At 48.7% G+C, this 22395-nt stretch overlaps 6 protein-coding genes across 6 annotated transcripts; 4 read left to right on the plus strand and 2 right to left on the minus strand.

Annotated features, from left to right (window-relative positions):
- Positions 1-625: 625 nt before the first annotated feature.
- Positions 626-1237, minus strand: K441DRAFT_656104 (uncharacterized protein). Its single transcript, XM_067647957.1, has one exon. The coding sequence runs from the start codon at positions 1086-1088 to the stop codon at positions 840-842; it is 249 nt and encodes an 82-aa protein (XP_067506840.1). The 5' UTR covers positions 1089-1237; the 3' UTR covers positions 626-839.
- A 141-nt stretch (positions 1238-1378) lies between these two features.
- Positions 1379-3273, minus strand: K441DRAFT_656105 (WD40 repeat-like protein). The gene is made up of 5 exons (XM_067647958.1): positions 2800-3273; positions 2632-2740; positions 2158-2568; positions 1923-2100; positions 1379-1863 (listed from the first exon to the last, which is right to left on the minus strand). The coding sequence occupies exons 1-5, from the start codon at positions 3131-3133 to the stop codon at positions 1633-1635; spliced, it is 1263 nt and encodes a 420-aa protein (XP_067506841.1). The 5' UTR covers positions 3134-3273; the 3' UTR covers positions 1379-1632.
- A 757-nt stretch (positions 3274-4030) lies between these two features.
- On the plus strand, positions 4031-4774 carry K441DRAFT_606325 (succinate dehydrogenase subunit C; the record flags this gene model as incomplete). The annotated part of the gene is made up of 2 exons (XM_067645398.1): positions 4031-4252; positions 4336-4774. Exons 1-2 carry the CDS (start codon positions 4158-4160, stop codon positions 4772-4774), a joined length of 534 nt encoding a protein of 177 aa, XP_067506842.1. The 5' UTR covers positions 4031-4157.
- A 3685-nt stretch (positions 4775-8459) lies between these two features.
- K441DRAFT_675376 (uncharacterized protein) lies at positions 8460-9278 on the plus strand (the record flags this gene model as incomplete). Its single annotated transcript, XM_067650848.1, has 1 exon — positions 8460-9278. One exon carries the CDS (start codon positions 8460-8462, stop codon positions 9276-9278), a length of 819 nt encoding a protein of 272 aa, XP_067506843.1.
- Positions 9279-9743: 465 nt separating this feature from the next.
- Positions 9744-12134, plus strand: K441DRAFT_547796 (oxidosqualene:lanosterol cyclase; the record flags this gene model as incomplete). The annotated part of the gene is made up of 4 exons (XM_067642929.1): positions 9744-9971; positions 10031-10491; positions 10548-11993; positions 12044-12134. The coding sequence occupies 4 exons, from the start codon at positions 9744-9746 to the stop codon at positions 12132-12134; spliced, it is 2226 nt and encodes a 741-aa protein (XP_067506844.1).
- Positions 12135-12632: 498 nt separating this feature from the next.
- K441DRAFT_606333 (uncharacterized protein) lies at positions 12633-17159 on the plus strand (the record flags this gene model as incomplete). Its single annotated transcript, XM_067645399.1, has 1 exon — positions 12633-17159. One exon carries the CDS (start codon positions 12633-12635, stop codon positions 16929-16931), a length of 4299 nt encoding a protein of 1432 aa, XP_067506845.1. The 3' UTR covers positions 16932-17159.
- Between the last annotated feature and the right edge of the window lie 5236 nt (positions 17160-22395).

Raw genomic sequence — 22395 nt, forward strand, 5'->3', positions numbered from 1 at the left:
CCAGGCAACTTGAAAACATCCACACGATCGATCCTCTCTTCAGAACTATTACCCTAAAACGACCTACCCGAATGAAAGGCTGGTTCTACTACCAGGAATCGATGATTTTTCCCCGCTAGGACTATACAAATACCACTGTACTAGCTATATTTGGGCTGATACTGCGCAGTCGGAGCCCTAGAATTATTGGGCTGTGACCCACTTCTTATCAATATTGTTGATATCATAGACCATCTAAACGCACCGGCCTGGGGCTAAGTGGCTTGAGAATACATCTTCGCACACGAGATCCGGGCACCTTTTCCAGCAGCGTACAAGTACGGGTATCATCCAACTTACCAGGCCTATGCCTACCGCTGGGCGGCAGACCAGTCCGACCATTCTTCTGGGGCTCCTGCCGCGGGTATTAGCACAGGTAATCACGGCGTTTCCGTATACCATGAACTGGCTAGCGATATGGAGCACGGGGAAAACTCACAATCCGCTCCTGCAGACAAAAAGTCTGTCGGTGACGCACCCGGTCCTCGTCTCTTTACCACCTCTCATATTCTGCTGCTGCTTCTGCTCCTGGCCACGATATCTCAGAGATCGCCGTGCGCACCGCTCTAATCACGCCCGCCATAGACACCATGACGAACGCGGGCTTTTTGGAGCGGACGGAGCCTCGAAATACCACCACGTTACAACTGTTCCAAAGCAGTTCCGCCGCCCAGACAGACGCCCCCCAAGAGCAGCGTAGGACCGGAGCTCGTTCCTGCGCGGATGGGTGAGGAATATACGCACTGTGGGCGAGCGTGCTGCTGCGGTGACCATCGAGTCAAGCGGCTGACCAGAGGTGCCTATGCGGCGGCGTCGTTGAGTCCGTGCGGTAAGGAGGGCGAGTGAAGGGGAGCGCGCCTCGGGGTATCAGGTCTGTGCGGTACCATTGGAGCAGGAGGCCTGACGGTAAGGTATGGGCATGCGTCACTACTACTGCAAGGACGAGGAGGTGGTGGGGTAGACTTGGGAGATGAGGAGAGCCTGGATTTTCGCGGAGCTAGCGAAGATAGTGACGCTGAGGATCGAGCACCTATTGAGCGATTCGACATGCTTTCGTAGTATAGGGAATTAGCCTGTTATCGCCTAGAGATACTGATGGTTGGATATACTCGGTTTCAGAGGAGCGGCTTGGGTCTGTCTCTGTAAATTTTTGTTATACCTAGCAGTCTCATCAGTCAATTGTAATACACATAACCCTATTGTCATTGTTAGCGAATCATGGGTGATTTACGAAAATAACTGAGGTGGTCATGCAGAGTGACTAAGACTGAACGTGACTTGAATAATAGAGAATATCTCAGAGCAGCTTGATATAAATAAGTAGTTCGCCGGGAAGGCTGCATCTCATATTGTCCACTGGGGGTTTTTTAAAGGGCGTTGAAGTATTTCACGACTTAGAATCTAGTATACGCTTAAACGTTTGACCCCTTGAAAGTTTCGTACTCATATTTAGAATGTGCTGGAGCCTCTGAAGATAACCAGAAGGTCCAGTGCAAGAAGGTAAGCTCGCGGTATTGAGTAACTGCCGTCCTTACTGCTGACTATCTGCAGGACGCTGTTATTTTCTAAAAATGCAATTTTCACATAGTGATCCTAATAAGGATTGTACCGCTGCTTCTTTTTCTCCTTCCCCTTTGAGGCTGATTTTGGTTCAATCTTCTTTGTTCTCTCCTTCGGGGCGGCCTGCTGTACGAGAAATTCGAGGGGCACCTCATATCCTTCAAAATTGGACTCTTCTTCTGGCTCGACATCCATTTCTTCGGTTTGTGGGAACTTCCAAGCTCGAACTTGGCCATCTTCTCCACATGTAAATGCGGTACCGCTCTACAAGGAGTGAGCAACCAAATGACTACCAGGGTGAGGAAATGTGATAGAGAACTAACATGGACATCTGAGAAGACATCTCGAATAATCTCCTCACCATGGCCACCCGGAAGCCGGGTACTCCTAGAAAGATCGTAGGTCCAATTAAGCCGGATATCTTCAGGTATTTTACCCCCATCCGGACCTTGCACCCATTGGAAGGGCTGCTGAAGTGGCACTAAGTTGAGGTGCTGAGAGCTGAGAGAATGCATAGTTAACGGGAGCTTCCTATTGTAGGCTCAGAGCTCGGTATACCTATGACTTCCAACAGCGAGATACGGTTCAGTATCTACCCACACCACTTTCACAACATACTCGCACCCCATCTTCGCCCTCACATCGCCGTAATTATTCGGCGCTGGCTCTTCAGCTGATTCATCCGGGTCTTGGAGTGCGTAGAATGATAGTGTTTCGTCAGTGCCGAGAACGTATATGTCATTGCTCGGATTGAGGAAATCAGCGTGGTGGACGGCTGACCCGTGATTAATAACTTGATAGAGCGCTTCTTCTTCATCGGGCTTTGCGATATCAAAGATATTGACGAGTCCATCAGTACTACCAGAGAGCAGCAGGGATGGCTCGCTTCGGTGGAATTGAAGCTCTGTGATCGTATCTGTGTGGCTCTCTAAGAACTCAACCTTTGGCGAAGAAGCATTTCTAGTATCCCTGGTACAATGGTTAGTGTAGTATATTATCACAGCTCAGGGTTCCGAGTTCGGGGTTGGATACCACACGAATACAGGCGCATCGCCAGGGCCATTTCCTTCCAACTCAACCCCTGCAGCTACGGCGTTCTTGCTAGAGCTGCATACAAGTGAGGAAAGAGGCTGGTTCCTAGCTGACTTGTGATAGCGCTGTTAGCTTCTTGAGTACTGCGGCGAAAACAGGAAACTCAACGGCTCTGGAGCTCCATGACAAGAGACATGGTCCGCTTATCCCAAAAGCGAATAAGACCGTCTCTTCCTGCTGTAGCATATACGTGCCCCTCATTGTCGAATCGTTCAAGGCACGTGACGCTTTTATTCACATTTTTAAGCAGTCCGTTCGGGGATAACCTGAGCGAGGACGTGTCGAAGAAGCGGAGAGAATCGTCTGAGGAGATCGCAGCGAGCTCACTGGTTTCCGTATATGAGATGGAGTCATATCTGCGAGCGGTCGAGAGTATTTTGTAGATATATGAGTTCGGTGGCAGAGAGAGGTCTGAGGAACCAATTTGTTCGAGAAGGCCCATCCTGGGCAAAATATACCGGAGTGGTGGGATTACTGTGTATTTCTTCTATAAATGCTGACAAGTTACTTTGCTTGTTTTATTACAAAACAAGCTGCCAAAAGCCTCTGTCGAATTAGGAGCATGTCGGGTGGAGGATCGGGGGGTGAGAGTTGATGGAAATGCATCTGATTGTGGACTGTGGGCCAAGTCAAGTTGTAAGATAATTTTCGAGCTCCATTTGCAGCGTCTATGAAGTACTTTAATACATTAAATGTAGTCAAACTCTAGGCATATCATGCTAATATTATTGGAGGTATCTTCTAAGCTAATACAAACACTTGTTGTGCCATCTTGCTGTCCAATATTTCTAGGCCGTATGCAATACATATTGGGGCACGCGGACAAGGGCATTAGGATAGAACTTCATTTCAGCTTAACAACCTTACTTAGAAGAGCAAAATAAGTCGCTTCGGATGCTTTCTTTAGCTCTTCCTGTATACCCTTATTTTCGTCCACAATTTGTTGAAAAAGCTTCCACACTGAGACTCATATTGCCGTTCAAGAACTGCCTGGCGGAGATATTGTAGGTAATCATATACCATGGCTGATAAGGCTGTTTATGCATCTGGAGAAAGTGCAAACTCTAGCTGTATAACTGACTTCATGAAGTCAATGTTACCCTGGATATGAAACGCACCGAATCATTGAAACGACGTAATGCGCGATTAACGACGGGTTCATCCCTCTAGAAGCCTCCATATCTACACTCATCAACAGAATGCCAACAAGTAAAGATAGCCGCCGCGTCCTCATCCCTTGCGGTGGAAAGTGACGGCGTTGAGGCTGCATGTGAAGGAAGAGAAGAGAAAGGAAAGCCGCGAGTTGAGTTTTCGAAGCCGACATAACAATTGGGGGTGTGCTGATTGGCGCACAACCGACCTCGGGCCATTTCGCCGCTAGCAGGTCATGGTGAGGAACCATTCCGACCTGACATCGTCACCACTCCCCTCTCCCTCTAGGACATTACAGGCAGACACTCATCACAATGTCCGCCCAGCGAGCCCTCCATCTCACGCTGCGCCGGGCCGCGGCACCTGGCCTGACCAAATTCTCACCAGCGGGGCGCTTCATGCAGCAGAGGTACGACTCCTCAATTCCATCCCCCACTACCTTCACGGCACCTCAATTGCACGGTCAACGCAGCCAATGCTGACCGCACACAGACTCGTAGCCACCGAACACGCCCCAGAATCCAGTGCTGAAAAAATTCTGGTCAAGCAGCGCCTGCAACGCCCTGTCTCACCCCACCTTAGCATCTACCAACCCCAGATAACCTGGTACGCCTCCTCGCTGAACCGCATTACTGGCGTCATGCTGTCCGGCGGTCTCTACGTCTTCGGCCTGGCATACCTCGCCGCTCCCGCTCTGGGCTGGCATCTCGAGACGCCGTCGCTGGTCGCTGCGTTCGGATCGCTGCCGCTGGCTGCGAAGGTGGCTGCGAAGATGACGATAGCATTCCCGTTTACGTTCCACAGTTTGAACGGTGTCAGGCATTTGATATGGGATTTGGGGGTGGGGTATGCGACTAAGACGGTTATAAGGACGGGGTGGACGGTGGTGGGGCTGAGTGTGTTGAGCTCGCTTTATCTGGCGCTTGTATAAAAGAAATGGATGCGTATCTGGGGATTTTTGTGGAGGAATGATGGAATTGAGGGGGGTTACTACGTCTGGGTAAGCTGGGCTAGACTGTATATTTTTGCGGCAATTCAGGACCAGTGGTCCCGTTCAGGTTTATCTGATTCTTGCTTTGAGAGTTGTAAGGATATCAGATGAGATCATGACCGACGAGCAGTATTTGTGCAAAACCCTCCCTCATGGTCATTTTTGGATGCTCTGTTTCAACGGTAAGACATACCCAACGAAAACGTCAGTCAATGACTGACTTCACGAATGTCATCCTGTGTCGTCATACTATGCCACGTCAATATTTTCATTTATCAAGCTTTGGACCCTTTGCAGTAGCTAAATTGCCAGCCAGCGTTGTTTCATAGTAAGCGAAAGAGGGAGAAGTAGTGTAATTATAATTGTTTTTACATTGATTTCTCTAGAAGAGGTGATCGACAATGCATATTTGCTAGATCAGCAATTTCCCGACCAGGTTTTATTGATTTCCATATAGGGTATTTTTGAGAAACTAATGAGTCAATTTGGATAGCTACGCATAATTCGTTCCAACTTGTATTGATTCTTCCAGACTATTTGGCAAGTATTTAAATTGGAAAAATATTTGTAGGATGTTCATAGAGAAATAACGTAAAGACGGTGCTCTAGATATATGTCCAGACAGAAGCTTGTAGATACTCGCTCACAACTTAATTAAGCTTTCGACACCAGAATGGATCTCGTAAGGTTAGTAAAACTACTTGATCCTGAGTGGCCAAGATCTCGAGTAGCCAATAGTAACGTTAGTGTCATGGGATAGGGGAAGAAGGTGGGCAAGAGAGTGTCTTTCTTGTTCAAATCCAGCCTCGTTACATTGCTATTTCCCGCTACACAAAAGATAACGAAGAGCATATATACGATTACCTATATGATTTTATTTTGCAGATGTATGTACCACGGTCAGGAGGCCTCTCTACTTCCAAATTTGTAATACAATGACTAGAATGAGTGCAGCAGTGCACAGGGCAAAACAAAAGTGGTAAGTCGTACTAACCGAAACAGACGTTTATCACTCCAGTGTCGGTGTGAAGATTTCCCCCTCTGCTGCCCAATCTTCGACCACGGCCACACTGCTGAGGACGGTGATATCTTCTTGTTACTCATTGCATTTTTGAGGAACAGATAGCGTTCAAACGATCTCCTCAACGCAGCTTTTGTTCTTTCGGTTCCCCACCCGCGGTGAGAATCATGAGGGTGTGGAGAATTTTTGCATCGTGGTGGTGGTTGGCGGGTATCTTGGGGCCGCGAGGAGATTAGATTTTAGATCGCTGTACTCGTACGTTTTTAAGCTAGACAACATCGGTGTAAGTGGTGGGGTGCAGTAGTGAGGAATTGTCAATGGTTGTTGTTTTGGAAGCTCGGGGTTAACAGCCCAAGAACTGGCCGTCTCTGCTGGTGATATGTAATAGGCCCAACAGCTATGGCGAAAGACCTCGTGGCTGAGCAATGTTGCACCAGTGGCATTCTGATTGGTTGATTCTTCTTATTGCTTGGGAAGTACACCACCCTGGCGCATCCGGTTGAAAGCGCGGCAGAGTTTGTACCTTTTGAAGTAATACGCACGGCCACTTTAACGTATTTTTACCATTTTTAGGTATAAATCTACGCATTTTGATTAGCGTGACCAACACGCGCTTTCTACCGGATGCGCCAGGGTGGTGTATATACGGTTGGTGGCTTTCTTTTCGAGCACAGGGACGTGGTTCAAGGGAAAATCGGATAAAGTCTGTAGGCGACTAGATACTTGGCTTATCGAGATGGAAATTGCACGGCAGAAAGCAGCAACAAGCAGCAGCAGAGCATTTTCGCTGCGGGGGTGCCGAAATCGTGCGTCTATCATGCATGTCCTGTCGTCTGTCAGCGGCTCAAACATGACGGCTTTCGGGGCGAGATAGTTCTAGCCCTGGCGTGAACGGAGTCGATTCCCCCAATTGCATGAAATGCTGCTCGTGATAGCGGGATGCGAGCGCAATTGCTACGAGAAACGCCGCCAAAACATGCACGACCTTTCACACCGTTCACAGCAGCAGACTGCCTATGCCTGCGGCCCTAAAACATCGCTCATGGCGGCTGCAGGCGCGCGCAACCAGGCCCAGCCTTGGAGGTACCTTGGACGGCCAAGGTTTCGACACCATGATGGCGTGGTGCAGCTTTTTCAGCACTACGCTTGTGGATTCATAGTGGGATTTCTGGTAGATTCCCAATTTCCCTGAGGCAATTAATAGCATAAAGGAAACGTCGCTTTTTTATTACGGTTTGCCTTGAGGCCGGCCTCGCCGAGCAGTGGATTGGCCTGCACCTACCATTCACCAGACCGAACACGAAGACTGCTTGTTGAGGACAAGGCCAACGTCGTCATTATTGTGGAACCCTGGACGGTTTCAACTCTCGAAGTGTGGAGTACATACCTGGACTTGCTTCTCTTCAGCCTGTGGATTGCTCGCTGTTGCTCCTCCTTGTGGTTATTTTTGTTACTTTTGCCGTGGCCGCCGTCGTCAATAGCGGCTATCGCACTCAGCACATACAAATAGCTACATCTACAAATCCACAACAACAACAGCGGGGTGCCGTCCGCGCATTCGTAAATCGCGCCTCACCTGAGGTCGAGGGCTTGCACACGCTGCACTGGGTGTCTTTAGACGCCGTCGTAGAAGCTCCGTGGCATTCCTCATCCGACAAGGTAGAAGGCTGGCCTCAATTATCTCTATCCTCTTCCTTCCCACTCCGAGATTCGTTGGTGTGAGCACGGGCTCGTCTCGATGCGGCCGTCAGCTTTCCTTTCGCAGCAAAGGCTGCTCGTTTACGCCCGCCTGCTGATTTATTTTAGTGAGCGCGAAACCCTTACCTATCGATTTTACCCATGACATAAACCGCACTCCCAATCCAGCTGCCGGCATCAATATCTCCCGCTGCAACTCTCCTCTGCGATGATACATAACCCCTTTGCTCAGACCCGCACCGCTTATACCTGCTCGTGGGCAATTTTTTACTCCCAAGCCATCACTCAAAGCTGAGTGATCCAGGCATATACGAAAGTGGCGATCTAATAGACGCACGAAACAAAGCACGGACAATTGGATATCTCGACCTTGCAGCCCTTCTAGCCTTGACGCCTCAAAAGCAGATCACTAAAATCTCCCTCCTTTCTCTACCAAACTATCGCACCACTCTCGCTGTCGCTATTAAACATCTGCTCTTTTTAAAAATTATTTATTTTATTTAGTTTAAGATGTCAACCATCTTGGACAACCGCCCGCAGCCGTATGGGCAGATTCCACACCGCAAGCCCCTCGCTCAGCCAGGCGCCGCCAGCATCAATAACCCCCAAACACTGACTCACCTCATCCCTGACCACACACAAAGCATGCACAGTCGCACTCGCACTTCCTCTTCCTCCTTATTCCCACAAGTCACAGCGTCTCCAACTACATACACATATCAGCAACAGCAACAGCAACAGCAGCAGCAGCAGCAGCAGCAGGAACAGCAACAGCAACAACAACAGCAGCAGCAGCAACAACAACCTTCATACCAAGGAGGCACACAATATTACCAATCTACGCGCCGAACACTCTCAAACGCCACCGCCTCTACCTCGTCTACAAACACCAGCGGCGGACAAAATATGGTACCTATTAGATCAAACTCGGGTATTCGAAGATCTTCCTCATCGCGCTCTGGAAACTCACCCACAAGCTATGTCGCGCTCATGCGAAAACAAAAGGCCACTGTTTGGTGCGATCGAGCCCAACACGAGGATCCGCGGATCCTAGCTCAACAACGAGCAGCGAAGCTAAGGGCAAATAAGGAAGTTGTTGGCGGGAACCAGGCGGGAAGGACATCAATGTCCTCATCAGGTGTAGCATCAGGAGTACGGTCTAAGATAAGGCACCACGGTGCACCTAAAGCATCACTCTATGCACCTGCAACTTTCCCTGGTGGTGGAGTGCCCATGAGGCTAAGCGCCAGCGAGGTCGACGAGGGCGACAGCGACGCCGACAGCCAATATGCAAGCGGTCCATATCACCATAGGTCAGGAAGTGGGAGGAGCTCTTTAGGATCAGAGAGGAAAATGCCATACGCGAATGCACAAGGCCGAATGAGCTCCAGCAGTACACCACCGAGCGGCCGCGGAAGCAGTCCCTCAGAGGGCATGGAGGATCTGGCAGAGGAGACACCTGTGCCTGGGAACTATGAAGGACGAGGCGGAGACTACTTCCCGAAAACAAGTCGCACAGGCCTCTCTGGAGGTAGTGGCAGCTCTGGGGAAAGAGAGAACAGTTTTGGAAATCCTGGACAGATGCCACAGCATCAGTTACGGAAGGTTAACGAGGATCGAAAAACGTCGGATGAGCTAAGAAGGAGGGGTAGCGTGGACGATAGGACTATGACGATGAGTGGGGCGGGACGGTTGTTCATCGCGAACCCAGATTTGAGCGATTAAGGAATTTTTTACACGGCGTAATCTTTTTTTGGGTTCTGGCATTGCATATTCGCAGCTGCCATGTCCACATGCTATTTAGCAAGCGCATAGCCTGTTCTATTTTACCGGAGGTGGACTTGGTGGGGGCCTGGTCGCCCTCTTGGATGTATGTACATGTACTGGGTTGGGAGCGGGTGCGAAATAGCACACCGCTAGCAGCAGTGTTCTCACAGCCATGACTTTGCAGTTTTAATAAAGTCCGCTGGCTGACGTGAGGAGGTCTTCGCACTTCTCGCGAACGCGTAAAGTCCGTATAACTTTCGAGGGTTTTTACCGAGCAGTTCCCCTGCCAAGACTCCGATCGCATGCCGTAAAGGAATACACCTGCATGCCATATAGTAGGATTCAATCCCACCCCAATTGGGACGAGATTGCTTCTATATAGCTGAAAGCCGCCAACGTAGCCTTTCTCTAGACCCAACGACAATGGCGCGCAGTAACGGTGTCAAGAATCGTGGCAACGGTGCTGCGAAGGAAAAAGCTTCAAATGGCAACATTGTTGCTAGCGAAACAGGCAACCAGCGGACAGACTACAGCAGGTGGAGGCTCCTAGATGAGGCCGGATGCCAGACATGGCATTACCTTCAAACGGACGAAGAGGTCAAAGAATGGCCTCAGACTATCGCCGACAAGTACCATCTAGGCATGGACACAGTAATTGACCACTTCTATAGTTTGTATAAGTAGGCTTTAGATTTTAATGTATATTTTAGGGCCTACCAAACCTTCCTCCTCCTAAAACTCCACTCGACTCCGCACGTAATGCTCTATCCTTCTTCTCGCACCTCCAACTGCCTCCAGGAAACTGGGCCTGTGAATATGGCGGTCCGATGTTCCTTCTACCAGGCCTCGTCATTACCTGGTATGTCACGGAGACGCCTATACCAGAACCATACAAGATCGAGATCAAGAACTACCTCTATGCGAGGCAGCATCAGGACGGAGGCTGGGGGCTGCACATTGAAGGGGAGAGCTCAGTATTTGGGACTGCCATGAACTACACAGTGTTGAGACTGCTTGGGGCAAGTGCTGAGGAACCAAGAGTGGTGAAAGCACGAGGTCTACTTCATAAAATGGGCGGAGCAGTCAACGGACCACATTGGGCGAAATTCTGGCTTAGTGTGTTGGGTGTGTGTCAATGGGATATTGTCAACCCTGTTCCTCCGGAGCTTTGGTACTATCCCTAGCCTTTGTAGACTGTCTATGAGTGCTAACAGACTTTTTGTGCAGGTTACTACCAGACTGGGTACCAATCGCCCCATGGCGATGGTGGATACACATGCGCCAGGTCTTCCTCCCTATGTCGTTTATTTACTCGAAGCGCTGGTCCTACCCACCCAATGATTTGACGCGTCAGCTACGCCAAGAGCTGTTCACCCAGCCCTACGAAAGCATAAACTTCCTCTCTCATCGCAATAGCATTTCTCCGAGGGATAACTACCATCCCAAATTATGGCTCTTGAATACCGTTAATTGGGCACTCGTCAATGTCTGGAATCCGTATCTCCGCACTAGCGCTCTAGTAAGGAAGGCAGAAGATTGGACTTGGTGGTTGATTCAAGCAGAAGATGAGAATACCAATTTTTCTAACCTTGGCCCGGTCAATGGACCAATGAACACGCTTTGTTGCTACATAAAGGAAGGCCCTGACGCGTACTCAGTACGAGAGCATCGTAAAACGCTTGAGGAGTTCTTATGGGTAAAGGGTGAGGGAATGCTGATGAATGGCACGAATGGTGTGCAAAGTTGGGATACCTCGTTCCTCATACAAGCCGCTATCGAGGCTGGCTTTGCTACAGATCCCAAGTGGAAGCCAATGCTGATTAAAGCTCTCGAATTTCTTGAAGACCAACAAATCAGAGAGGAGTGCAGAGACCAACACCTCTGCTATCGACAGCAGAGAAAGGGTGCATGGGCTTTTAGCACTAAGAAACAGGGTTACACTGTTAGCGACTGCACATCAGAAGGCGCCAAAGCAGTCATGATGCTTCAAGAGGTCCCCGGCTATCCTAAACTCATCTCCGATGACAGACTTGGGGACGCCATCGATGTTATTCTGACGATGCAGAATGCCTCGGGCGGCTGTGCCTCATATGAGCCTCAGCGCGGGTCGGAATACATGGAATACCTTAACGCCGCCGAAGTCTTCGGCCGCATTATGGTTGAGTACGATTACCCCGAGTGCACCACTGCGGTAGTTGGTGCACTATCAATGTTCACGAAGCACTATCCGGAGTACCGGAAGGACGAGATTGCAGCATTCAAGGCAAGGGCGGTGGACTATATCCGCAAGGCTCAGAGGCCCGATGGCAGCTGGTATGGCAGCTGGGGCATCTGCTTCACCTACGCTGGCATGTTCGCACTTGAATCCCTCGCCTCGGTCGGCGAGTCGTACGAAAACAGCGAGCGGGTGCGGCGCGCGTGCAAATTCTTCCTTGACCACCAGATGGACGATGGCGGCTGGGGAGAGACCTATAAGAGCTGTGAGACGGGCGAGTACTGCCAGCATGAGCAAAGCCAGGTGGTGCAGACGGCTTGGGCGTGCATTGCCCTGATGGAAGCCGAGTATCCGGATCCTGAGCCCCTAAAGAAGGCCCTGAACATGATCATGGGACGCCAGAGAAGTAATGGTGAGTGGAAACAGGAGGCAATTGAGGGTGTGTTCAATAAGTCTTGGTAAGTTCCAGTCATCACTGATTCAAAATCTTGTACTAACTATTTGATAGTATGATTTCATACCCGAACTATAAGTTCATCTTTCCGATTAAAGCACTTGGTATGTTTGCCAAGAGGCATGGAAACATAAAATTGCTGTAAGGAGAGGGCAAAAGATATGAACAAAGGCATCATTAGTGTAAACAAAATCGATTCATAGATTTGAATAGCGAGCGAGATCTATTAGTTTTAATTCAACGAATGTTTGCGTGAGAATAATTTGCACTATGGTCTTGCGAAAATTTTTCTATAATTCATACGGGGAGATGACTCAGGACAAAGATATTTAGAGGCAGAAAAACTAATATTATGATCACATGCTCACGCGACTCGAGTTTCTCGTATAACTGCGTGTTAGCCTAAGGTTTAATCCCAGGCAAAACTCGCCTGTCAGAATGTCTTGGAGCGTGCCCATAGACTATATGAGCCCAGGTCATATCGCTCAGCTGAATGACGACATTTACATGGTGAGAATATGCCTGGTTGTGGCGATCGAAGCGCGTTTAGAGCTTCTCGCCAACCGCTTTTATGCCTGTTTTGTGCAGAAAAACAATTATACTGACACAGCCACAGGATCCATCACAACTTTCGTTGGCCCTCATGCAACGCGCTGACAACGAAAACACTCCGCCTGCAGATTGCTTGGATGTTGCCTCAGTCTCCGATCTTCCAAATTCACCGACGGGGACGAATTATTCACCAACCATAGCGCTCACCCCGAAGAACGCCAGACGCGCCACTAATCCTTACAAACATCTCATACCGCATTTGAACTTTTCGAATACTGCTCCAAGATCTACGGCCACCGAACAGCAACCACATGCACAAATTAGAATGGCTCGATCATTTGGAGGCTTCGCAGATAGGCCCGGTGACACGCAAGCGGACTCGCAAATATACAAGCACTACACGAGCACCGTTATATCGCATTTACGCGGAGACAATGGCACATCAGACGGCTTGGGGTTAGACGGTGCTAGTGAAGGTCCCAGAGGCCATGTGGACATTGTCAATCGTTGGGAGCAGGATGTCCTGGACGATCCAACATCGCCAACAAGTTTCAACGACGATGATGTGGATGAGCTCAGCCCTGACACCCAGTTTCCGGTGCAAACTACGGCGCCAGTCAAGTTCATGCTTCCGGAGACGCCTGCAATGGCAGGTAGGAAACGCAACAGTCGTGGCGAGATGCTCAGTTCTGCAACAACCAAGACCCCAGGATCTGGTCTAACTACCTTCTTTGCTAACGGTGCTGGAACCGGAGGGCCGTCCATGTCCCTGACACAGCTTTTCAACGCAACGCAGAGTGCTACATCTCCTCTACCAGATGCTCCGCGTTCTGACCCAATATTCCAGCGACCTTCTCCCAATTTTGTACGGCACTCGAGCCCGCCGGCAGTGACATCCTCGCCCACCAAGCTTCTTCGAAGCGATCCTTCGCGTGCTACTACAGAACCCCGAGATACATACATGACAATGAAAGAGTCGCAGGAGCTCCGAGAGCATCAGATGCAGGCTGAGGCGGATTTGGAAAGACTGAGGGCTAAAGATGACGATGATTGGGACGATGAGCCAACAGTTGCAGAAGAGATACTTGCTCGTCGCAGACTAAAGGCCAGAATCGACGAAGAAGCACTGAGATCATACGCTAGTCTCACTGCCCCAAGGAGAGACCTACTAGTCAATAGTAGAGCCAAGCCAATGGTTATATCAAGCGATTCAGCTTACATCACTCCCGCTCGGTCCTCAAGGACTCGACGGGTAATTGACATATCCGATGACATACCAGAAGAAGACCTCTCTGAGGACGGATCAACCGATGAGCTAGGTGACTTACCTCCGAGCACTGGCAAATCGAGAAGATTGTCGGCAGTGCAGGCCAACGGCATACAAGTCCCCATGACCTCCTCCCGCCCTGAAAAGACTTCTTCCGGTAACCAAACTCAAAGCAGTCCATCTCCTGAAAGTTTAATTCGAAGACGTAGGCCTTACGGGAGCAAGCTTGGCCAAGTCACTACTTCCATGTCTCAGCTGGAGAATTTCTCCCAATCGCGATCGAAAGCGCTCGGCGGTACACAGAATGTCGCAGTGGCCGACTCTCAGTCGGAGAAAGGAACTGACCCAGATAGCTTTCCCCTCCCACCTCGCCTTGTCGAGCCTTCGTCGCTCGAGTCGAATCCTCATATCTCCCAATCACAACTTTCTAATCGAAGCCAAAGGCCTGTGCCACGTAGTGCATTAGACACGTCTTCAATTCCTAGGCCACCAATAGATTCAAGCCCAGTTATTCGCGAACATAGCCCGGAGCGGATGCCTAGTAGCCCTCCGATAGTATTTGACGAGCATTCAGGAGGCGAGGAAGACCGCGAGGTCGACGTGGGTGCAAACACTGATGGGGATATGGAACTTGTTGCGAGCGATGATATCAAAAACGCAGAAGACTATGAAAATGCCTTGGGTGCTGAGGAATACGCTCCGATACATTCCAGCCCGACTCACGCCGGCGATCAGGTAGTTCGAGAGGAACCTACCGGAGAGCTCTCTAGAAAACGTGTTCATTCTACAGTACCTGAATCAGATGCAGCACGCGACCGAGAATCTTCTATTCCTGAAACGTCACATATGAACAAGTCAGAGGCTATTAAGATACATGCTTCCACTACAACTAGTCATACTGGTATTGTACAAGCGGACACAAATAGTACCGAAGTGTACCAAACAGCACGTTCTCAAATATCACTATCCCCCCAGAAGAGACTACTAAGCCAAAACCCACCTTCAACGAGAGAGAGTCTAGGATTCCCCCAACTTCGCCGACTCACCGACATAGCGGCTGAACCAGAAAGCCAGCAGTCTATTGGTGAAGTTGATATAGATGTCGGGCTGATAACGGAAGACTTCGACAAGCTCAACAAGATTCTTTCTGGCTCATCTCCTCTTCAGCCCACTAGGAAGCGTAACAAAGTTTACAGCGCCAAAGCACTAAGATCGCCGGCAAAACAGGCGAATCAGTTACCAACAGCGACGCCTCCGTCCGCACGGAAGAGGGAAGGGGAAGGTGCCTTTGCTGCAGCGCAGGCTCGAGAAACGGCTATCTTCAGCAAACCGGCAGTACTGAAGAAGGGCAGGCTCTCCCGCCCGACTCACAAGATTCAGGGAAAATCGAGTCCTAGCATCAAGCGGGTGATACCCAATGCCTCCCATCGCCCGCTTGAAATTGCTGAAACTCCACAATCGAAGCCATCCGAGGTTTGGAGCAAAGAGCGGCCGCCAACCCACCCTCCTGCCCCTGTAGAGGACTCTATAGAAATCTCTGTAGAACAGGCACATGTTCATGTTCCGCAGGCTGATATACCTAATAAGGCCCCACAGTCTGATGCTGCTTTGAAGGGAGAAACAAGCATGTTAAAAAAACCCATGGGAGATTTTCTCACTCCCAGTAGAGTACTAGCTCACTTTCGCGGACGCAACATTGCCTACTACCCTGCAACTTGTCTAGGTCTTGTGGAAGGGTCCAATTTCCGTATTCGCTTTGATGACGGAACCATTGACCAACTGGAGCCACACAACGTCAGGAGGCTTGACCTTGAGGTTGGGGATTTGGTAAAGGTTGATCTGCCAAAGATGCGGGTGAAGACGTATGTGGTAGCAGGCTTTAAAGATAAGGTCGTGCCTGGTGAGGATGAGTATCCCTGTACCGACCAACATGGATATAGAACTGCTGTATTGGGAGTCAAGCCGCGAGATAGTCTTCCTAAGTCGGATGTAAAGACTAGAGCTGAAACCGTAGATGTACCTATTACGAGCATCTATGTAACCTCGATAATGTGGCCTCGATTCAAAGACCGTATTTACACGCACTCTCCTGGTCCAGCAATCCAAAACAAGCCGCGACTGCAAACCCCGTCAATAAATGCCTCTATTCCAGGAACCCCAAAGTCTCGATCTCGCAGGGAGAGTGCTATCAATATGGGCATTTCAATGCATCGCACTACCTCTGTTACTTCGATAGCCCGCAGCAGCGGCCTCTTCACTAATATGGCCTTCGCCGTCTCCTTCACAAATCAGGACTCCGAACGCGACTCCATCTCCGCACTAATCCTCACCCAAGGCGGCCTGATCCTCGAACCCGGTTTCGAAACGCTATTCCAGCTCTCCGAGTCCCCAGCGCTCAACAACCACCCAAGCCCCTCCAAATCCCCCAAGAAGCCCCGAGCGAGCAAAGACGAGCCGTTCGCCTTAACGCCAGAGGCGGCAGGCCTCGGCTTCGTCGCGCTGATCGCCGACACGCACTCGCGGCGCGCAAAGTACATGCAGGCCCTCGCGCTCAATATACCGTGCCTCGCCTCGCGCTGGGTCCGCGACTGCATCGCGCAGGGCGCCGTCCTGCCCTTCCAGCGCTATCTCCTCCCGGCCGGTGCGTCCGCGTTCCTGGGCGGCGTGGTGCGCTCGCGCACGATGGCTGTGTACGATCCCGCTGGCCCAGACGCGCGCTTCGCGGACGTGCTAGCGCGCAGGGAGTTGTTGCTCGGCGGCCAGAACGTGCTGCTGGTTATGGGGAAGGGCAAGGGGAGGGAGGAGCGCAAGCGGCCGTACTTGTTCCTCACGCATGCGCTGGGTGCGAGGAGGGTGTGTAAGTGTCGGGATCTGGAGACTGCGAGGGAGATGCTGGAGAGGAAGGTATGGGATTGGGTGTATGTGGATGGGGAGATCAGGGGTGAGGCGGAGGGAGCGCTATTCAATGGACATAGTGGGAAAGAAAAGGGGAGGAAGAGAAAGAGGGAGAGTAGTGAGGAAGGGGTTGTTTCTCAGGGAATTGTGAACGGGAAGAGGGTCAAGGTTGCGGGAGATGAGTTTGTTGTGCAGAGCTTGATTCTGGGGGCGTTGGCTGAAGACTGAGTATCTCCTGGGGGTAGGCAGCGCAGTTCAGCACTCTGGTGGTACGTGTGTATCTTGTCGCGTCACGTATTGTGATGCATGAAGCTCTTGTATGCGGGCATGGTGTTACTGGATAGCGGGGAAATTAGCAGCGGAAGAGTTGATACTTCACACTGGGCCATTTACCCTATTGAATAGGGGTAATTACAATACGTAAAATAGATAGAAATCAACAATGACATAACAAACATCAAATAATACCATCTCCAAAAACCGAACTGGATCAGGATCGTCCAAGGGGCCTCTTCGCTTGCCAAGCCCTATCCATCCCCAATGTGCACTAGCTTCTTCCTCGCTTCTGTGCCTACAAAAATTCTTCCAACTCCATCTCTTTTCCTCTCATCAACGCATCCAACAGACAGTTCAACTCAGCAGCTCCAGCGGGCAACATTCTGTCGTGCCGTGATATGAGTACTTTTCATTGCTGTCTTGCGATTCAGAAGGTGCGGAGACAAAGCGGAAGCGGTATTCCATTAGAGCTGGCTGCGTGTTGCCCTAGGGTCGTTGCGCGGGCGGTGTCATAGGGATGGTACATATGATTGCGTGTACGTGAAGGGGTCAGAGAGGGTGGGTTCGAGAATGGGGTTCATATGAGAGCGGTTAGGGTGATGAGGTTAGGAAAGAGGGCACGGCAATGTAGACTCTTGACGCGATCTCCTCAGTGTTTGGGAACTGCCACGCCATGAACAGCTGTAGCATACAGGAACGACGTTTGAATCGATCCTGTATTACACTTATCAAATTATTCACTTCACGTGTTATCGCATCTTCCGCTTTCTCGAATCCACTCCATCCAACTAATCAAATTAATAATATCTACTCCAATCAAACTATGGCTCCACCACGGAGCTCCAGAATTAACACGATCCAAAAAAGATCACTGCGCTATGCGATGGCACAACGGTAGTAACTTTACGGCAATAGCTCCAGGGACGGTGGGTTGACATAGTGACATTGTTCCAGCTGTTTTGTATGAGACCTTAGAATGCATTAAGATGCTCTTCGGTATCCGAATTCGTGATAGTCATGGTTTTCCGAGCGGCAGGTTTGGACAGACATTGTCTATGATATAGACAGGAATATTTAGTGTGGTACAGTCTGACCCGTGTTGAAACAGGCCTGATTAAGAGAGCACAGCTCAGCAGTCGTTATAGTCGTTCACGGGCGTTATATCTCCAAACGAAGGCAGCGCAGACGTATCAACTTCATTCAACTCTGAAGGCGCGTATTTGTGATATGTTCGAGGAGTAGTAAGAAAAATATCTGGCAAGTACTTGCGCTCCAAAGTTGATTTTGGCATGGTATACTGAAGCTGTGAGAGATTAAGCCAGAATGTGAAGCCTCCTCGGATACCAACCGGGGTAACATTTCAAGCAGTGATGGCAATAATCAGTCAGTTAGTTACGATTATGTTGTATTATATAGGAACATAACCAACCTAATCGTAATCGCACCCGATTATGTTACGTAGATATAACTATATAATCAACTGCGGAAATAGCGGAAAAAAAAAAAGGGAGAGGTAGAGCTTCAGGAGGAGGCTCTGGGTAAGCTATGGGGCAATTGTGTTATCTACACATGATGACTCACGTGTAGATAACATCACGTGGAGGCCCGTGCATAAAAAACGTAATCAATATAACTATATAACCAAATCATAATCACTTTCTTTGATTATATAATAATCGGAATCATGGGGCTGATTTTATCTCGGTCCCAGACGATCAGCCAATTATAAGCTGCTTACATAACAGATTAATCATCTTATGTTGTTGTCGTCTGGTACACGGTTCGGAAATTTGTTAGTCCCTCGCGCTAATTTGTATGTGATTCTCATACAAACTCGCGCGCCATACTAAATTTTCAGCCATTAATCAACAACGAACCAACACCTTTATAAATAATCGGCCAACGTTATGTTCTAGAGCTCTGTAGGGCGATTCTAATGCTGCCAAAATTATTGCGAACGGCCTGGTGGTTACCGCTACGTTTCGCCTAAAATATTACCACCAAAACAGTAAACATTCAGCTAGAGCCACTAATTCTTAACATTTGACCTCCTATATTAATATTTATAGTAGATAAACACCTAAATAGCTAATATATTGTATCTAGACTAACCCTGGGCCTTATTACCTGCTTTATTGCTCCTCCGCTGCCTGCACAAACGCCTGCACAAAAGCCTGCACGAACGCCTGCACGAACGTCTGCACGAACGCCTGCACGAACGCCTGCACGAACGCCTGCACGAACGCCTGCACGAATGCCTGCACGAATGCCTATACAAAGCTCTATATAAAGCTCTGCACGAGGGTCTGCTTGAAGGTCTGGTCGAAGGTCTGGTCGGGGTCTGGTCGAGGGTCTGGTCGAAGCTCTGGTCGAGGTCTGGTCGAGGGTCTGGTCGAGGGTCTGGTCGAGGTCTGGTCGAGGGTCTGGTCGAGGGTCTGGTCGAAGCTCTGCTCGAGGGTCTGTCGAAGCTCTGCTCGAGGGTCTGCTTGAAGCTCTGGTCGAAGCTCCGGTCGAGGGTCTGGTCGAAGGTCTGGTCGAGGGTCTGGTCGAGGGTCTGGTCGAGGGTCTGGTCGAGGGTCTGGTCGAGGGGTCTGGTCGAAGCTCTGCTCGAGGGTCTGGTCGAGGGTCTGCTTTGAAGCTCTGGTCGAAGGTCTGGTCGAGGGTCTGGTCGAGGGTCTGGTCGAAGCCTCTGGTCGAGGGTCTGCTCGCAAGCTCTGGTCGAGGGTTCTGGCCGAAAGCTCTGGTCGAAGCTCTGGTCGAGGGTCTGCTCGAAGCTCTGCTCGAAGCTCTGCTCGAAGCTCTGCTCGAAGCTCTGCTCGAAGCTCTGCTCGAAGCTCTGCTCGAAGCTCTGCTCAAAGCTCTGCTCAAGGCCCTATAGAGCTCCAAAGCTCTACTAACACGCAGCACTAATATACTAGGAAGTCTCACAATCGTTTCTACAAACGTCTCTACAATTGCCCATACGTTGTCCGTACAAATGTCTCTACAAACGTCTGCGCAAACGTCTGCACGAACGCTTGCACGAAAGCCTACACAAAGCTCTATATAAAGTTGTTTACAACGCCTTCAAAAACAAGCCCAATACAAGCTCTACATAAAGCTCTGCACAAGGCTCTGCTTGAAGCTCTGCTCGAAGCTCTGCTCGAAGCTCTGCTCGAAGCTCTGCTCGAAGCTCTGCCTCGAAGCTCTGCTCGAAGCTCTGCTCGAAGCTCTGCTCGAAGCTCTGCTCGAAGCTCTGCTCGAAGCTCTGCTCGAAGCTCTGCTCGAAGCTCTGCTCGAAGCTCTGCCACGAGGCTCTGCTCGAAGCTCTGCACGAGGCTCTGCTCGAAGCTCTTCACGAGGCTTTGCTTGAAGCTCTGCTCGAGGCCCTGCTCGGGGCTCTGCTCGGGGCTCTGCTCGAGGCTCTGCTCGAGGGTCTGGTCGAAGCTCTGGTCGAAGCTCTGGTCGAAGCTCTGCTCGGGGCTCTGCTCGAAGCTCTGCTCGAGGGTCTGGTCGAAGCTCTGGTCGAAGCTCTGGTCGAAGCTCTGGTCGAAGCTCTGGCCGAAGCTCTGCTTGAGGCTCTGGTCGAGGCTCTGGTCAAGGCTCTGGTCAAGGCTCTGGCGAGGCTCCGCTCGAAGCTCTGCTCGAAGCTCTGCTCGAAGCCTCTGCCTCGAAGCTTCTGCTCCGAAGCTCTACTCAAAACCTTATATAGAGCTTTAAAGCTCTACTATACAGCACTAAATATACTACGAAGGTTCTAAATTAGCTATATAACCCCCTATATAATGTATTATTATTAATTCTATTTATTACCCAATTTGGTCCTTTTAGTCTATATAGGAAAAAGCCCTATAAGGGGAAACCCTAAGTATTTCCTTTTAGCTAGTCCTATTTATTCCGCCTTCGCCTAGCTAAGTATATCCTTTATATCTTCTAGTCTACCCTTATATACTATACTTCCTAGGTATGTTAGAAAATCTAAAAGGAGTAGTAAAAGTGTCTAGAAATTCGCTAGTAAGCCGCCTATAGCTAGGCGGGGGTATTTAGTCCTTAAGGGGCTAGAATAGGGCGTATGTTGTTTAGTGTCCTTCCTATTAGATCTTATATGCTATTTAGAACTACTAAAGAATTCCTTAGCCTATAAGCTATTTTACTACTATTTATAAGCTCCTACTTATAGAGAGTATCTAAGTAATATTATTTATGCCTACGCTAGTAAATAGCTAGTCCCTTATTAAGCGGTAGCTATAGAATAGTAGTATATAATATACCAACTAAATAGGCTACCGGTATATATATTAAGGTAACTAAGAAGTAGTCCGTATAGACCTAATAGGGATCTAAATTAGATATTAAGTAATAAATAAATATTATTATATATTAAGGTAAAATATTTAAAATATAGATATTAGCTATATATTTAGACCTAAGACCTTTATCTATAGTAGAAAGGCGGCTATAGATTTTACCTTTGTTAGTCCTTTATATAAGAGAAGAGTTAATATTAACTATAGGGTATTCTATATAGCTACGCCTTATATTTTTACTACTTACTTCTATTATTACTTCTATTTAAGATCTACCTATCTTATAATTAGTATAGTAAATCTCTATCTATATTAGTAACCTCCTATCCTCTATTGCCATTATAGTACTCTACTAGTATAGCACTAGGTCTTTACTTAGTAAGATAATAATTTCTATATTTCCTTTTCTCTCTATTATTTATAGGTAGAGGGCTTCCTAGCTAGTATATTTAGGCATATTACCTCTTTAAGGGGCTATCGCTTCTTATATATATCTCGTTCCATATATATATTTTAGTATTTAGTATATATTTTCTTCTACTAGGTAGCCTTATACTATAACTGCTCTCTATATAATAGTTAAGTTAATATATAAGTCTAGTAGTAGAACTACTACTTTACGTTCTAGTATAGCGCGTAGTATTCTTCTATAGGCCCCTATAGTTCTATATAGGCACTAGTTTTATAGCTTAGCTAGTAGCGCTAAGGAGCTTTTTATTAGTACCTTATTATCTAGTCTTAGGCCCTTAATCTAGGAGCCGTATAGTATTATTAACCTTATTACTACTATATATAGTAGGCGTATATATTTAAAAGAGGTCCTTATATTAAGGTAGTTATTTATAATACTACTAAAAGTACTACTCCTCCCTTATAAGTAGTCTATATAATATACTTATTCTAGTTAAACCTAGAGTTTACATAAACCCCTAAGACCTTAAGGGTAGCTTCTAGTTTTACTTTATAGCCTTAAATATTTACTATTAAGGCTAGGTTACTACTTACCCTTCTTTTCCTTATAAAGTAGATAAGCTAGTAATTATCTTAGACTATATACCTATATAGATAACGCTTAATATCGCCACGCTAGCGTAATAAACCCACTAAAGATATATTACTAAGAAATTTAA

Source organism: Cenococcum geophilum, assembly GCF_001692895.1.
Source record: "Cenococcum geophilum 1.58 unplaced genomic scaffold K441scaffold_10, whole genome shotgun sequence".
Lineage (NCBI taxonomy): Eukaryota > Fungi > Ascomycota > Dothideomycetes > Gloniales > Gloniaceae > Cenococcum > Cenococcum geophilum.